The 17,128-nt window shown below is 44.7% G+C and overlaps 1 protein-coding gene across 1 annotated transcript in view; it reads left to right on the top strand.

Annotated features, from left to right (window-relative positions):
• The window catches only part of LOC126249433 (uncharacterized), a 619,638-nt gene that overhangs the window by 369,477 nt on the left and 233,033 nt on the right, over positions 1-17,128 (top strand). The window contains exon 3 of the mRNA XM_049951086.1: positions 14,469-14,696. Within this exon, the coding sequence (XP_049807043.1) occupies positions 14,469-14,696 (228 nt within the window). The remainder of the gene's footprint in view (positions 1-14,468; positions 14,697-17,128) is intronic.

Here is a 17,128-nt window from a genome sequence, read left to right as displayed (position 1 = left end):
GGTAACCGGTTCAAATTCCGCTCGTGGAAGCAATTTACCTTATAGCGTACAACTGCTCCGTCACCAGACTTTGCTTTAATGTTCTGTCTCAAATTCAGTTCCCCTCGGAAGTGTCTTACTGGATGAGGACATGTGGCGCCGTGAATAGCGATCCAGCGCTGTCACAGTGGTTTGTACATTGGACTCGCATGCACTATGTCGGCGGCTCAGACTTTCGTCAGGTCATTCAGATTACGTTTTCTGCAGTATCCCTAAACCACGTAAGGCTAATTACGTAATGGTTCCTTTGGAAAGGGAACGGCCAATTTCCTTCCCGTAACGTAATACTGTGCTCATCCTCTAATGACATTGTCGCCGACGAATCGTTAAACTGTAATCTTCCTTCTTTCATTCGTCTGTTGCTGTTGGAAGGGACGTTGGACGCTGCGACCACCTTAGTGCTGTTCGAGTGGATAGTCTATTAGCTGGGACCTGGTTTCACTCTCACCCTTCTCTATCGTCGTCTTCAACAACGCAAATAATACACCTAACCACAAGGCGCACACATCAGAGTTAGCGACATTCATTATGTGCACTTGTAACACTCACAGGGGTGACAATAATTGGCGCAGCCCCAAATCCTCCCGCGGTCAGAAAAATGGTACCGAATCCTCCCAACCTCGCAAGGGTCTGAAAAATGATGGGACCGAATCCTCCCGTTTGAAGCAGGTAGCAGTTCTAAACGTTATGAATACTCCAAGCAGGCAAAGTAAAGCATATGAAGTTACACTAGGAGATGTAAACATTTTTCGCGTGTGTTGTATGTTTAAAAGTTGTATATTTTATCTTATTTAGATATTTATTTGTAGAAACTGGAATCATTTATAGTCTTGATTTCTTCACAATTAATTTATTAAAATAGCAAATCATGCTTTCGCAACACATATTCTATCTCAGTGTTCATTTTATGAATTATGGTTACGTTTCCAGTAAATCTATACATATAACAAATTGATAAGTGTCCGATGTCTGAATATAAGAGATGGTTAAGAAAACTTAATTTGAATCGTCTATAGAAGCTCAATAGACGGCAAAAATATTTTTATAATTTCTTCTGCGCGCCTGTTCGTACTCGCATTATGCAAAAAGTAATGCACGAAGCAGAGTTATAAGAGTTGTACTGGGTGGCCCAAAAAGGATGGTCGGATTTGAACTGCGTAGTACCATTGAAAGGTGAGGAGGGGGGACCACTGCCGGCCGTCTGCACGTCGGCCATTACACCCAGTTTGCCACGAGATGGCGCAGTGGACGGTCGAGCATCGTGTTTTTGCTGTGGAACAGTTTTTCAGAAATGATGAATCGTTTATTACTGTGCAACGATTGTTTCGACAACGTTTTGGTGTAGCGCGTGATGGACCCATTCCAGATCGCAGATCCATATCACGTTGGGTGACTGCATTCCGGACAACAGGGTCTGTCAAAAGTGGTAAATCTACAGGGCGTACACATACGGCAGTTACTCCACAGAACATTGATGATGTTAGAGCGTCAGTGCTGCAAAGCCCGCGTCGTTCCACTAGGCGTCGTGCTCAAACTTTAGGCCTCAGCCGTAGTTCGTTGCAGCGTATTTTAAGCCGTGAGTTACAGTTTCACCCATACAAAATTATGATCACGCAAAAGCTGTATGATTGTGATTTTGAGCAGCGAAGACGATTTTGTGAATCAATGCTTGACATTTTGTACTCTAATAATGATGTTGTGCTTCTTATGTCAGATGAAGCCCATTTCCATTTAGACGGCTATGTCAATAAACAAAACTGCAGGTATTGGGCAGCAGATAATCCCAGAGAATTGCACCAAAAGCCTCTTCATAGTGCTAAGGTAACAGTCTGGTGTGGAATTTCAAGATTGGGGATTGTTGGTCCTTATTTTTTTGAGGAGAACAACGCTACAGTCACAGTGAACTCGAAACGTTACGTTAACATGCTACGTAGCTTTTTGGTGCCGAAACTGCGAGAGTTACATGTAAATCGAGATCGAATTTGGTTTCAACAGGACGGGGCCACGGCCCACACAGCCAATGACTCCATGTGTGTTTTAAGGCGGATGTTCCCCCACCACATCATCTCGCGTTTTGGAGATGTCCACTGGCCCGCGAGATCACCTGACCTCTCAGCCTGTGATTTTTTTCTTTGGGGATACCTAAAGTCAAAAGTCTACGTACAGAAGCCCCAACACTTAATTGATCTGAAGGAGGCAATCAGTGCGGAAATTATGGCAATTCAAGAAGAAACAGTAGTGAAAGTGATGGAAAATTTCGAGGAAAGACTTGTGGAATGCATCACTGAGGAAGGACACCATCTTCCGGAAGTCATTTTCCGTACATGATTTTTTGTGGTTAGTTCTTGTAATTGGGTGCCTGGGAGCATTTAGTTACGTAATTGAATAAAATTAATTTGTAAAACTGATGGAGTTATAGTTATTTAAAATGTGACCATCCTTTTTGGGCCACCCTGTACCATAACACGATGCGCGGATGCCAGTACGTAGCTAGGGGTCGGCACTTGGCACCCGCAGCCAGCACACCTCTGGGACACAGGCACAAAATTATTGTGGACTGAAAACGATATTGCGAATATCAGGCCAGACCTCACTTCCACCTTTCATTATGCCCTCTTCAAAGTCAGAAAACACTGTTGATGGCGAAAAGTTCGAACCTATATCACTACATTTATCAACAACGCTCTGAAATACATACTAATACGACGAAGTTTTCTTGTCGTTTAATAAAGAGACCAATGGAATTTAATGGCCATTAACTAACCCAAGTATTGTAAACAGCTGACAAAAAAACTTTGGACAGCACTTGAACGTACCATCAACATATATAGATTCACACTGCGTTAATGTTTTAAGGCTTGCAGAGTCACAAAATATGATCACTTTTTTTGATGTTATTTTCTAATATACACTTTGTCCCGTCTGTGGTTTCCACATTCAGCGTGTTGATAACATCATGAACATCTGCCACATTCGTGGACAGTTTTGCGCCTACATTGTTGACATCTTTCGTAGTTATATGTAGCGTATCTTCTCCTTTTAACTTCTGGTAAATTATTTTTGACGGTCTCTCACAAATATCTTCTATGGCTTTTCTCTTTAGGTCACAAATGATTTCTTCCCTGTGAATTTTGTTATGACGCATTTCTTCATGATTGTGCTCTTCCTGACACTCCACGACATCCAGCTCCTCAACAGAAACAGTTTTAACAAAACTTCTGCAGCCATTAATGTTGCACGTCCATCGCGCTGCACCACCTTTCAACAGTTTTTGAAAACCGAAGGTGTTACCTTTCAAAATCAACATTTTCGTTCCCCTCCTACCTACTGAAACTGTTCTTCTTCTTCTTCTTCCGTATCCGGATGCACAAATTATATCTTCCCTTCCCAGTACTTAGTAACGTAGTTTGCTTTGTCATTGACTTGCAAAATATCATCTTTAGTGCATGTTATAGACATATCTGGGCAAATCAGTAGGTGGTCCAAGTCCTGTATTGCTCCGCATTCACACCTATCGCTATCACTCGCAGCCGGTTTAATGACCTCCAAGTTGTAAAAGGTAGTTGAAATCCTGCAGATCCCTCCTCAAGTAGTTCCATTGTGGAGTGTGGCACCATTTCTTCCCAAAGAGATAGCCGCCTTGCGACGGGCTTGGTGGCGAGCTCTTCAGTAGTTTCAATGAAACTCCTGCGGGATTTCAGCCGGACACGTTGTTTTCGGTGCATATGCATTGGGTGTCGAGGATCATTCTTTTGTTTTGATCTTTCGATCTCGGCGGCTGCGGATAGTGGGTGGTGCTATGCCTATGATGGGATAAATGATGTCTGTGGGAGTTGGTTTGAGGCATCCTGTGGCAATACGTACAGTTTCGTTTACGGCGACGTCAACTTGCTTAGTGTGAGCAGAGTTCCTCCAAACTGGCGCCGCATATTCCGCTGCTGAGATACTCAGCACCAGACCCGTGGTGCGCAAAACATGTGGTTGAGCTCCCCACGATGAACCTGTTAGCTTCCGCAGTATGTTGTTCCTGGCACAGACCTTTTTTTTTAGTGTTGTGACAGTGCTGCTTAAAAGTAAGTGCTCTGTCCAGTGTTACTCCCAGGTATTTTGGGCTGTTTGTATGTTTCAGCTCTTCCCCTTGCCACATGACTCGGAGTTTCCGTTTGGCTTGTTTGTTCCTAAGATGGAAGGCGGATACTTGAGATTTACTAGGGTTTGGTTTGAGATTATTGCCGTCGTAATAGGTAGAAAGTTCTGTTAAGGCTCCTGTGAGATTCTCCTCCACTTGTTCAAAGGTTTTATCCTGAGTGGCCACTGCTGCATCATCAGCATATATGAACATTCGTGTCTGGTGGCTGATGGGGAGATCATTGGTATAGATGTTAAATAATATTAGAGCCAAGACACTACCCTGTGTAAGTCCATTTTTCTGTGTCCTCCATCGGCTGTTTTTAGATTGTAAAGTTACATAGTAGCGTCTGTTCTGTAGCATGCATTGCACGAACATAGAAAGGGTGTAGTCCTTAGTGACATTATACACTTTCTGGGTAAGCAACTTATGGTTAACTGTGTCATATGCAGCACTGAGATCCAGGAATGCGACCCCAGTTACTTCTCCTCACTGATAGCCGTCTTCGATGTACTGTGTGAGATTAAGGATTTGCCCACAGCATGATTTTCCTGGTCGAAATCCAGCTTGTGCTTTGTCCACATAATCAGCTATGCGTTTGAGGATCATTCGCTCCAGCACTTTAAATAAATGACATAGCAGTGAGACAGGCCGGAAATTTTTAGCTTCAGCTGGGTCTTTCCCTGGTTTTAATAACGCAATAACCCGAGCTTTCCTCCACAGTTTAGGAATTTGCATTGTTGTGATACAGTTATTCATTAGCTCTAGGATCCATGCTTGTACTCCCGGTCCAAAATGTTTAATTTGCTCAGATCTCAGATCGTCGAGGCCAGCGGCCTTATTGTTTTTCAAATCGTTGATGGCATCTTGTAGCTCCTGAATGAAGAACGGGCGAGCTAGGAAGCTAATCACCTCGTTCAGTTTTCTTTTAATTTTGCCATTCCTGATCTTCCTTTTAGTTTTCCCGTTCATGAGTAGTTGGAAAGCTATCTGATCAGGTGTAACTTCACTGTAATTTGGTTGTGGTCTGTTGGGTCGTTGTTGAGACTTTTGACCAGTTTCCATGCCTTCCTACTGCTGTGCTTCATGTCCGTCTCTTGTAGGAGGTTACACCACTTTTCCTTTCTCGCTTCGGAGATACCAGACATCAGTACCTCACCTGCCTGGATCGTTTCCTCTAGAGAGGGGGTCCTTATTGTACAGTTCTTCATACTTTTTCAGAGCTTCCTTGCTGCTACCATTGAGTCCAGCGATATACTGGGTGCGGCACCCTCTAGGTATGCGCCGTCGAGAGATTTTCTTGACAAGGTCTATAAAAGTTTCATATGATTGTATTTCTGGTTTAATTTCCAAGATCTCCTTATCAAGGTCCTCTGTGAAAAGTTCCCAATGAGCTTTTTTGAAATTGAAGCGTCTCTTGAAGGGCATTACATCTGATTTGATTACTGTAGTAATGCAGCAAGTTATTGCTCTGTGTTGCGATCTTGGAATTGGGTCCTCTATTTGCTTTACAGTTTGCAGGGATACCTTTTCGGAGACAAAGATGTTATCTGGATTATGTCCTCGTTTCCATCTTCCGCTGTTAAATGATGCAGGCAACTTTGGGTCATGTATCAATTTCAGTTTAGCCTGGTCTGCCCAGATCTCCAGCATTTCGTCATCGTCATTTGTCTCTTTATAACCCCATGCGAGACAGTGACAGTTAAAATCTCCTAGTTCAACTTTAATGTTTTTTGAATGGAAATTTCCAGGCTCCGTAAATTTGAACCTCGCACTGGGTGGTTTGTACACGGATGTTACAGTACATGAATGTAGCTCAATAGTTAAAATTTCTATATTTTCTTCGCAGGTCAGAGCACAGGAGCATACGTCTAAGTTCGGTTTCACAAATATAGCACTTCCGTACCTTTCGTGTGGTCTCTCAAGAACTAATTTCATGCCCTGTATTTTTGGTCTATGGCTAGTTGGTGCTCTGTGTGTTTCTTGTAACACTAAAACATCACAGTTGTTTCGTTTGCACAAGTCAGATAATAAAATTTCTCTATTTACAGGTAAGCCTTCAATATTGCAGGAAGTTGTCACTAGTGATGGTCTTGATAAAGGCCTTTTTTGAGTCTCTTCGGAGAGTTGTTTTGTCATCTTTGGTTTTGGTGCTCCGGTGTTTGCAGGATTGGCCGACTAGGTCGTTTCTAGGGGACGCCCGATTGCTTGTTGTTCGAGTGGTGAACGCAATCTTCGTGGAGGCTCCTGCAGTGTCCCCCACTGAAACTGTAAGCTCGTCTGAGGTCATGTTCACTCTACAACGATCTGCCGCGAACTGCGAAGAGGCCGCAGGCAGCTGTGGTCATTAGCGCAGACAATGCTCTGTCGCATTGTGTCAGTTTGGGAGAATTCGGTCCTGTTACCTGCTTACCTACCTGATTTCGGGAGGATTCGGGGCTGCGCCCACAAAAATATGGAAACACCACAAACACAACACGTTACCGTGCCTAATACGGTGAGGAAACCTGCTGACATTCAAATCAACTTCCAGTCGTCTCGGAATGGATAAATACATGTCCCGTATGGTTTTCATGGGAATATTACCATTCTCCCTGCAAAATAGATGTACCTTTAGGTAACGATGGTAGAGGTTGGTTGGTTGATTGGTTGGTTGGTTTGGCTGAGGGGACCAAACAGCGAGGTCATCGGTCCCATTGCATTAGCCGCGCGGGATTAGCCGAGCTGTCTAGGGCGCTGCAGTCATGGACTGTGCGGCTGGTCCCGGCGGAGGTTCGAGTCCTTCCTCGGGCATGGGTATGTGTGTTTGTCCTTAGGATGATTTAGGTTAAGTAGTGTGTAAGCGTAGGGACTCATGACCTTAGCAGTTAAGTCCCATAAGATTTCACACACATTTGAACATCTGAACATTGCATTAGGGAAGGATGGGGAAGGAAGTCGGCCTCTCCCTGTAACCATCCCGGAATTTGCCTGAAGCGATTTAGGGAAATCATGAAAACCTAAATCAGGATGGCCGGACGCAGATTTGAACCGTCGTCCTCCCGAATCACTCGGTGATGGTGGAGGTGGATAGCGACCACGCACCCTTCTCTCCAAAGTAAACCACAATGGCTCAACAATATTGAGATCTGCTTACTGCAGTGACCAGGGCCGACCGCGGTAGTCTAGCGGTTCTTGGCGCTCAGTCCTGAACCGCGCGACTGCTACGGTCGCAGGTTCGAATCCTGCCTCGGGCATGGATGCGTGTGATGTCCTTAGGTTAGTTTGGTTTAAGTAGTTCTAAGTTCTAGGGGACTGATGACCACGGATGTTAAGTCCCATAGTGCTCAGAGCCATTTGAACCATTTGAGCCGGCCGAAGTGGCCGCGCGGTTCTGGCGCTGCAGTCTGGAACCGCGAGACCGCTACGGTCGCAGGTTCGAATCCTGCCTCGGGCATGGATGTGGGTGATGTCCTTAGGTTAGTTAGGTTTAACTAGTTCTAAGTTCTAGGGGACTAATGACCACGGATGTTAAGTCCCATAGTGCTCAGAGCCATTTGAACCATTTGAACCAGTGACCAGGGGAGATGTGAAAATTCATCCTCGTGCTCACAAAACCGGGCCCGGACGATGCGAGCTGTGTGAACTGGGGTGCTGTCATCTTCGAACATAGCATTGCCGTTGGGGAACAAACATTGTAGCAGTGGATGGACCTTATCGGCCAAAGTTGTCACATCATCCTTGACAGTAATGCGACCTTGCAGAGTAATCGTTGGGCCCATGGAATACCACAATTTGTCTGTCCAATTCTTCAACGAACCCACGCCATGTTTCACTCTTGGGACGTAAACTTCGTCACAAGTTGGAAACGGCGTGAAACAAGACTCGTCCGAACAAAGGACTTCCTCCCATTGCTACGTAGTCCTCGTCTTATGGTTTCGACACCACCTTTTCCTACTGTGGGCATTTGCATCACTGATAAGTGGTCTTGGAAATCGAGCTCGCCCTGCAATTCGAATCTTATGAAACTTCGTTGGCATTGTTTTGGTGCTGACAGCTTTAGTGAGTGCGATATTCAGTTCTGCTGTGACTTATGCAGCTGTCGTCCTCTTATTTTTCGTCACAATCCTCTTCACTGAATGTCTGTCCTGATCACGCAACACACACTTTCGTCCGCGTTCTGACTTAGCGGATGATGTTTCCCCGCTTCCCCTGTATATATTACATATCTTCGATATGGTACCTCCTGATACACCAGACACTTCGGCTACCTTGGTTACGTAAGCATCCATCATTCGAGCACTAAAAATCTGCTCACGTTCGAATTCAGTTAGCTCCGACACAATGCACTCACATCTGTAAAGAACACTATTGTGACCGCCACTGACACTATGTATTGAGGACGTTGCACAGGTGTAGTTCGTCGTCAGTTACAACAGCGCCAACTGTAGGCTTGGCTAACATCTGCATTTATGTCCAAGCGTGCATTTCTTGCGGTGTTTTTATTTTTTTGCCCAACCCCTGCACATTTTAGTGGAGGAAAAGTTTCCAATCAGGCTGCTGACTGGATCCTCTGTGCCTTCCAGCCCATTCCCCTATACGACTGTACTTTACTAATTTTCAGCCATATTCATTACCTCCCGCTTCGGTGTTAAATGCTTTTGCACGTCTTTCTCTGTCTAGCAAGAGTCATAGGAGGCAGATTTCAGACTACCTCACAGATCAAAACGAAAATTTCTGTTCCGACACTGACAATGTTGAGTGTTTATGGAACAAGTTCAAGGCAATCGTAAAATGCGTTTTAGACAGGTACGTGCCAAGTAAAACTGTGAGGGACGGGAAAAACCCACCGAGGTTCAACAACAAAGTTAGGAAATTACTGCGAAAGCAAAGAGAGCTTTACTGCAAGTTTAAACGCAGCCAAAACCTCTCAGACAAACAGAAGTTAGCGTAAGTAGGGCTATGCGTGAAGCGTTCAGTGGATTCGAAAGTAAAATTCTATGTACCGACTTGACAGAAAATCCTAGGAAGTTCTGGTGTTACGTTAAATCAGTAAGTGGATCGAAACAGCATATCCAGACACTCTGGGATGATGATGGCATTGAAACAGAGGATGACACGCGTAATGCTGATTACTAAATACCTTTTTCCAAAGCTGTTTCACAGAGGAAGACTGCACTGCAGTTCCTTCTCTAAACCCTCGCACAAACGAAAAAGTGGCTGACATCGAAATAAGTGTCCAAGGAATAGAAAAGCAACTCAAATCACTCAACAGAGGAAAGCCCACTGGACCTGACGGGATACCAATTCGATTCTACACAGAGTACGCGACAGAACTTGCCCCCCTTCCAACAGCCATGTACCGCAAGTATCTAGAAGAACGGAAGGTTCCAAATGATTGGAAAAGAGCACACGCAGTCCCAGTGTCCAAGAAGGGTCGTCGAGCAGATCCGCAAAACTATGGGCCTATGTCTCTGACATCGATCTGTTGTAGAATTTTAGAACATGTTTTTTGCTCGCGTATTATGTCATTTCTGGAAACCCAGAATCTACTCTGTAGGACTCAACATGGATTCCGGAAACAGCGATCGTGTGAGACCTAACTCGCTTTATTTGTTCATGAGACCCAGAAAATATTAGATACAGGCTCCCAGGTAGATGCCATTTTCCTTGACTTCCGGAAGGCGTTCGATACAGTTCCGCACTGTCGCCTGATAAACAAAGTAAGAGCCTACGGAATATCAGGTCAGCTGTGTGGCTGGATTGAAGAGTTTTTAGCAAACAGAACACAGCATGTTGTTCTCAATGGAGAGACGTCTACAGACGTTAAAGTAACCTCTGGCGTGCCACAGGGGAGTGATATGGGACCATTTCTTTTCACACTATATATAAATAACCTAGTAGATAGTGTCGGAAGTTCCATGCGGCTTTTCGCGGATGATGCTGTAGTATACAGAGAAGTTGCAGCATTAGAAAATTGCAGCGAAATGCGGGGAGATCTGCAGCGGATAGGCACTTGGTGCAGGGAGTGGCAACAGACCCTTAACATAGACAAATGTAATGTATTGCGAATACATAGAAAGAAGGATCCTTTATTGTATGATTATATGATAGCGGAACAAACACTGGTAACAGTTACTTCTGTAAAATATCTGGGAGTATGCGTACGGAACGATTTGAAGTGGAATGATCATATAAAACTAATTGTTGGTAAGGTGTGTGTCAGGTTGAGATTCATTGGGAGAGTCCTTAGAAAATGTAGTCCATCAACAAAGGAGGTGGCTTACAAAACACTCGTTCGACCTATACTTGAGTATTGCTCATCAATGTGCGATCCGTACCAGGTCGGGTTGACAGAGGAGATAGAGAAGATCCAAAGAAGAGCGGCGCGTTTCTTCACAGGGTTATTTGGTAAGCGTGATAGCGTTACGGAGATGTTTAGCAAACTCAAGTGGCAGACTCTGTAAGAGAGGCGCTCTGCATCGCGGTGTAGCTTGCTGTCCAGGTTTCGAAAGGGTGCGTTTCTGGATGAGGTATCGAATATATTGTTTCCCCCTACTTATACCTCCCGAGGAGATTACGAATGTAAAATTAGAGACATTCGAGCGCGCATGGAGGCTTTCCGGCAGTCGTTTTTCCCGCGAACAGGAAAGGGAGGTAATGACAGTGGCACGTAAAGTGCCCTCCGCCACATACCGTTGCGTGGCTTGCGGAGTATAAATGTAGATGTAGATATAGATTCGTGCGCTGTCTCCTCCCACTTACCCTCCCTCCCCCTGCCACCCAGACGTTGCCTCCTTCCTTTCTTCACCACCGTTCTTCCTAATCCTCCACCCTCCTACGCCCACCCCCACATCCCACGTGCGATGACCAGATTATCGAATACGTGCATATTTATAAATGAATATTACCACTTGTACAGGGGGACATGAGAGAAGCCTCCACGAAGGGTGTGTCCTGACAACTAAGCCTTACACATCCTGGGCGTCTAGGTATACCTAGACGGCTGATTCTCTCACACCAGAAGCAAACAAACATACGAGTAAATAAACGGTCCTTATCAGAGCCAACTTTAACTATCATATCTATAAATATTGAAGGCATATCATCAGCCAAAGAACACCTGTTGTCCAACCTATGCCGTGACAAAAAATGCGACATCCTGTGTATACGAGAGACTCATAGAGATGAGCGACAGAGACGACCAAAAATACCGGGCATGAAACTAGCTGCAGAAACACCGCACTCTCAGTATGGAAGTGCTATATTTGTAAGACCATGGCTTCAGATAATCAGTGCTCACTGCACCGTAGAAAATAACATCGAAGTCATCTCAGTGGAGCTGAGTAACTGCGTGGTTACCTCTGCGTATAAGCCCCCTTCGGCTGCATTTTCCTTCACACCACCCAGGAACTTCCATAACAGCAGGACGTCTGTAGTAATCGGTGACTTTAACAGCCATAGTCATTTGTGGGGATACTCTGAAGATGACGAAAATGGGGAGGCAGTCCTCTCCTGGGCTGAATCCTGCCAGTTGTCTCTTATACATGACAGCAAGCTACCCCCTTCCTTCAACAGTGGCAGGTGGCAACGTGGATTTAACCCTGACCTCCTCTTTGTGAGTGAAGACATCACACAGCTTTGCCGCAAATCAGTGTGCTCGCCCATACCAAAGACGCAACACAGGCCACTACTGTGTCAAGTTCTTCCAGCAATAACGCCAGAGGAGGTGAATTTCAAACGGAGATACAATTTCAAGAAAGCTGATTGGAAAAAATTTGCTAAGATGCTGGACAAGGAGATTAAGTCTGTGCGACCTATTCCTGAAGAGTATGACAGCTTTGTTCAAACTGTCAAACATTGCTCCCGGGCATCAATTCCAAGAGGGTGTAGGACAATGTATCTGCAGGGTGTGACACCTGAAACAGCTGCTCTGCTGCACGGATACTATCGACTATATGAAGAAAACCCTTATAGCGAGGAGACTTATCTGGCTGCGCAAAATACTCTCTCCTCAATCTCTGAGGCGAAGAGAGAACAGTGAATTAAACTGATGACAGAATGTGATATGAGTAGAAGTAGTCAAAAGGCCTGGAGATTGTTACGACACCTTAACAACGATCCCTCCCAACCCAATACGCATATAAATGTGAAGGCAGACCAGATCGCACACCAGCTTTTGAAAAATGGTAAACCTGACCATACCAGTAAAATCGGGAGACGAACCCTGGAAAGGGAGCCCGAACAAGAGGGAAACACTCTGTCTCGACCATTCAGTTTGAATGAGCTCGACTCAGCTCTAAATAAGTGCAAAGTCGGAAAAGCAGCAGGGGTAGATGACATAAGAAGTGAACAGATCAAGAACTTTGGTCCAGGCGCAAAGTGCTGGCTACTCGAGCTAATGAATAATTGTGTCAAGAGCGGCAAGATACCAAAATCTTGGCGGAAAGCAAAAATTATAGCTATACATAAACCAGGGAAAGACCGGGATGACCCCAAAAGCTATAGGCCAATCTCCCTCCTATGCCACCTGTATGAGGTATTGGAAAGGTTGATCCTCCAAAGAATTACAGATATGATAGAACCATTACTGATCCCTCAACAGGCAGGATTCAGACAAGGGAAGAGCTGCACAGCACTGGTGTTGAATTTGACACAGCATATAGAGGACGGGTTCCAAAGGCGGCAGATAACAGGAGCGGTGTTTATAGATCTTTCAGCCGCCTACGACACTGTCAACCACAGACTCTTGTTGCTGAAGCTATACAACCTCACCAAGGACTACAAACTAACATGTCTAATTAGAAATCTTCTGCAGAACCGAAGATATTTTGTGGAATATCAAGGACAAAGAAGCAGATGGAGGCAGCAGACAAATGGGTTGCCACAGGGCAGTGTACTGGCGCCCACTCTCTTCAATATATACACTAACGACCAACCGTTACCAGAAGGAACACAAAGCTTCATATATGCAGATGACCGAGCAATCACAGCACAAGATCACAGCTTTGAGAGGGTGGAGCGGAAGCTAACTGATGCTCTGAAAGAATTAACTGCCTATTACAGGGACAATCAATTGAAACCAAATCCTTCTAAGACCCAGACCTGTGCTTTCCACCTCCGAAACAGACAGGCTAGTAGAAGCTTGCAGATAGATTGGGAAGGAACCTCTTTAGAACACTGCAAGACTCCAAAATACCTCGGAGTCACTCTGGACCGTGCTCTTACAAATAAGGAACACTGCTTAAAAACAAAGCAAAAAGTGGCTGCCAGGAACAATGCGGTTAGGAAGCTGACTGGAACAACATGGGGAGCACAGCCGGACACAGTGCGCACATCCGCATTAGCCCTCTGCTACTCTGCAGCTGAGTACGCTTGCCCAGTATGGTGCAGATCTACACATACAAAGAAAGTTGATGTTGCTCTGAATGAGACATGTCGTATCACTACGGGTTGTCTAAGAGCCACACCTGTGGAAAAACTGTACTGCTTATCCGGCATAGCCCCCCCGGACATCCGAAGAGATACAGCAGCACGGAGTGAAATGAAGAAGGCATTAACATCCGAAGCCCACCCACTACATGGCCACCAACCGGCACAGCAAAGACTTGTGTCTAGAAAGAGCTTCCTTCACAGTACAGAACCACTCGCTGACACTCCACATCAACACCGGGAGAAGAGATGGCAGGTCAGATGCCAGCATCTGGAGAAGTGGCTGATCCCGCAAGAAGTAGTTCCCCCAGGCCACACAGAGAAATGGTCCACTTGGAAATCACTCAACCGCCTGCATTCTTCTGTCACAGGATCCAAGAGTAATCTGGAGAGGTGGGGCTTCCAGGTGGACTCTCTCCAGCGTGACTGCGGAGCTGCCGTGCAGACATCAACACATCTACTACAATGCACATTACCTCCAACTGTGTGCACCATGGAGGACCTCGTAAACGCTACACAAAGTGCACTGGACGTTGCAAATTTTTGGGGATTCCACTGTATAGATTAAAATTACCTTATGTTTGACAACACAATCTGTGTCTAATCATTTATTTCATTCTTGACTAGTTTAATTTATAAACCATAATGTATGTATGTATGTAGTAATGTATCTAATATTGTTTTTTTTTAGTTTGCTTCTGACACGATAAATAAAAACCACTTGTACACAAAGCAAACTAAATCAAAATATTTTTCTAGTTGAAGAAGCTACCTTCAGGTAATAGCAGGATTCATCAAATGATCTCACTTTCCAGATGGCCTAAAAAACTACATTTGAAAGAGTACTTGCCCGTCTGCCTTCGTCATTATCTATTCTTCTTTCCCACAGATACGCGTACACTGGAAAACCGGTAGTTGTGACTGATGCGATGGAGAACTGGACTGCTCCAGAGGTGTTCGACTTCGACTTCTTCAAGAGTATTTATGACGAGAGAAACGTACGAGGCTGCCAGTTCTTTCCGTACGAAACGGAATTCAAGCGCTTGGAGGAAGTGTTCGATATGAGCGAAGACAGAGCAAAGATGAGGGACGGCACCAAACCTTGGTATGTTGGCTGGTAAGTACTCTCCACCTCTTACCAAGATTACACGACTATCTAAATAGTGCATAACTGTAGTGCCCTGGTATTCGGTTATGTGTTAAATTTATACCGTTTCTTGTCGTTCCCTTCTACAAACTAATTTCTTAGGGAGCATGTTCTTAAAGATGCGACTGATGTCATGGGGGGGGGGGGGGGGGGGGGGGAGGGGGAAGGTGGGCATGGGGTGCACACAATAAATTGTATGTAAAAAGTATTTGCTATTTTCATTTCACCCGCCCTCATTCACCTGTCAGTCTCAACAGTTAAACAGAAGGAAGTTGTGTTACTTCTAGCTTAGGTTTGGTGGAGACACCCACAAACGAAAAGCGTGAAATCTAACAGAGAATGACAGATAAGTGACATGAAAACCTCGTTATCATATAGGCTTGAAAAGAAACATTAAATGATGCTAATGTTTAACTGAATTATTCTTTGGAAGCAATGATTGTTTCATAATTGTCGGCCACTAAAGCCTCGAGCACCAACGGACCTCTAATATTACGTTTGTGTGCTACAAGACAGCGTGAGAAAGGAAAATGAGCAGTTGTTCTGAACTCTGTTGGACCACATGAACTGTAGGAAAACCAAAACTTATTTGAGGTTCACACGGGACACATTTGACCTTGAAGACTCGGAACCGCACGAAAACATGCTTCGAATAACACTCGATCATAAACAAAAACAGTGGACTGTGTCATTTCCACGCAAAACGTTGCATTCCAGAACAAGCGAAATTTTAATAGAGAGAAACAAAGTAACAAGATATCAACAAGGAAATTATACAGAATTCGATGACATTAGTGTATCATTACATTTTCAATCAACACTTTCAAACCCATCTGCTTAAAGTAATTATAATAGCGCAAAACAAACATATCCTACACACCTAATAGTGCTTATATTAGTCCTCATAGTGCAGATGCGGAATTTCGATGAAGTGGTTAAAACAAAGTGGAAGAGAATAATGTGCGCTCCTCACTAAAGTCACGTTTTTCATTCGAAATCACTTTCGCATTCTGTCAGTCCAGTATCAAAAGCCACACTAATTATATTTTCAAATGATGATATGGGATGTCAGTGTCAAAACTGCCTTTCGCCAAGCATACTGCAACATAGGCGCTACTTTGATGCAGAAAATTGATCGTAAATCACTGAGTGAAGTTTGATGATGAAATAACGGTCATGTATCTTCACTTGTGGTTTGGCACATTGTAGTCTTACAAAATCAGCATTTCTTCTAAATAGAGCTTATACTGACGAAAGAAGTAACCATCAAGGGACTGGCAATATTTGATGGTTTTCGGTGGCAATATATTTCTTTGGAAAACTTGCATCTAGAAGGGTAAGACGTGTATTACCTATCCGGGAATCATGCAGCAAAAGGCTCTTTCCACTTGTTACATGTTCGCCACAGAAGTCGGAAAACTTTTCATGTGTTCTTTAGTCATTTTTGCACTTTAGCTTCACTTCACATGAATGTATTGTAGGCTGGTTCTTTCAAGTTTCTTCGCAATATTTGGGCCGAAAGTGCCTTGTGCCTCTTCGAAACAGATATAGAACTTGTTGGCTAATCTGGCTATCTTTAAAAAGCCACGTCAGTTGTGCACCTGTGGGTGAGCTATGTACAGACTGCAACACACTAGCTGTAGTTTTCTCTCCTATGCGAGGCAGTGTTGATAATGAAGACATTTCATACTAGAATCTACTCTGGTCACTGTTCCAAACATTTCCTTTCTCTATAACCATATCTGCCATAAATATGTTCACTTCCTCTAAAACCTGCTGGGCTTTCTGACGTATATTATTGTCGTCTTCTATATCCTTACGTATGACAAATGTACACTCCTGGAAATTGAAATAAGAACACCGTGAATTCATTGTCCCAGGAAGGGTGTCAGATACATCACATGATCACACTGACAGAACCACAGGCACATAGACACAGGCAACAGAGCATGCACAATGTCGGCACTAGTACAGTGTATATCCACCTTTCGCAGCAATGCAGGCTGCTATTCTCCCATGGAGACGATCGTAGAGATGCTGGATGTAGTCCTGTGGAACGGCTTGCCATGCCATTTCCACCTGGCGCCTCAGTTGGACCAGCGTTCGTGCTGGACGTGCAGACCGCGTGAGACGACGCTTCATCCAGTCCCAAACATGCTCAATGGGGGACAGATCCGGAGATCTTGCTGGCCAGGGTAGTTGACTTACACCTTCTAGAGCACGTTGGGTGGCACGGGATACATGCGGACGTGCATTGTCCTGTTGGAACAGCAAGTTCCCTTGCCGGTCTAGGAATGGTAGAACGATGGGTTCGATGACGGTTTGGATGTACCGTGCACTATTCAGTGTCCCCTCGACGATCACCAGTGGTGTACGGCCAGTGTAGGAGATCGCTCCCCACA

Source organism: Schistocerca nitens, chromosome 3, assembly GCF_023898315.1.
Source record: "Schistocerca nitens isolate TAMUIC-IGC-003100 chromosome 3, iqSchNite1.1, whole genome shotgun sequence".
Taxonomy (NCBI): domain Eukaryota; kingdom Metazoa; phylum Arthropoda; class Insecta; order Orthoptera; family Acrididae; genus Schistocerca; species Schistocerca nitens.
This window is presented reverse-complemented; position numbering and strand designations above follow the sequence as displayed.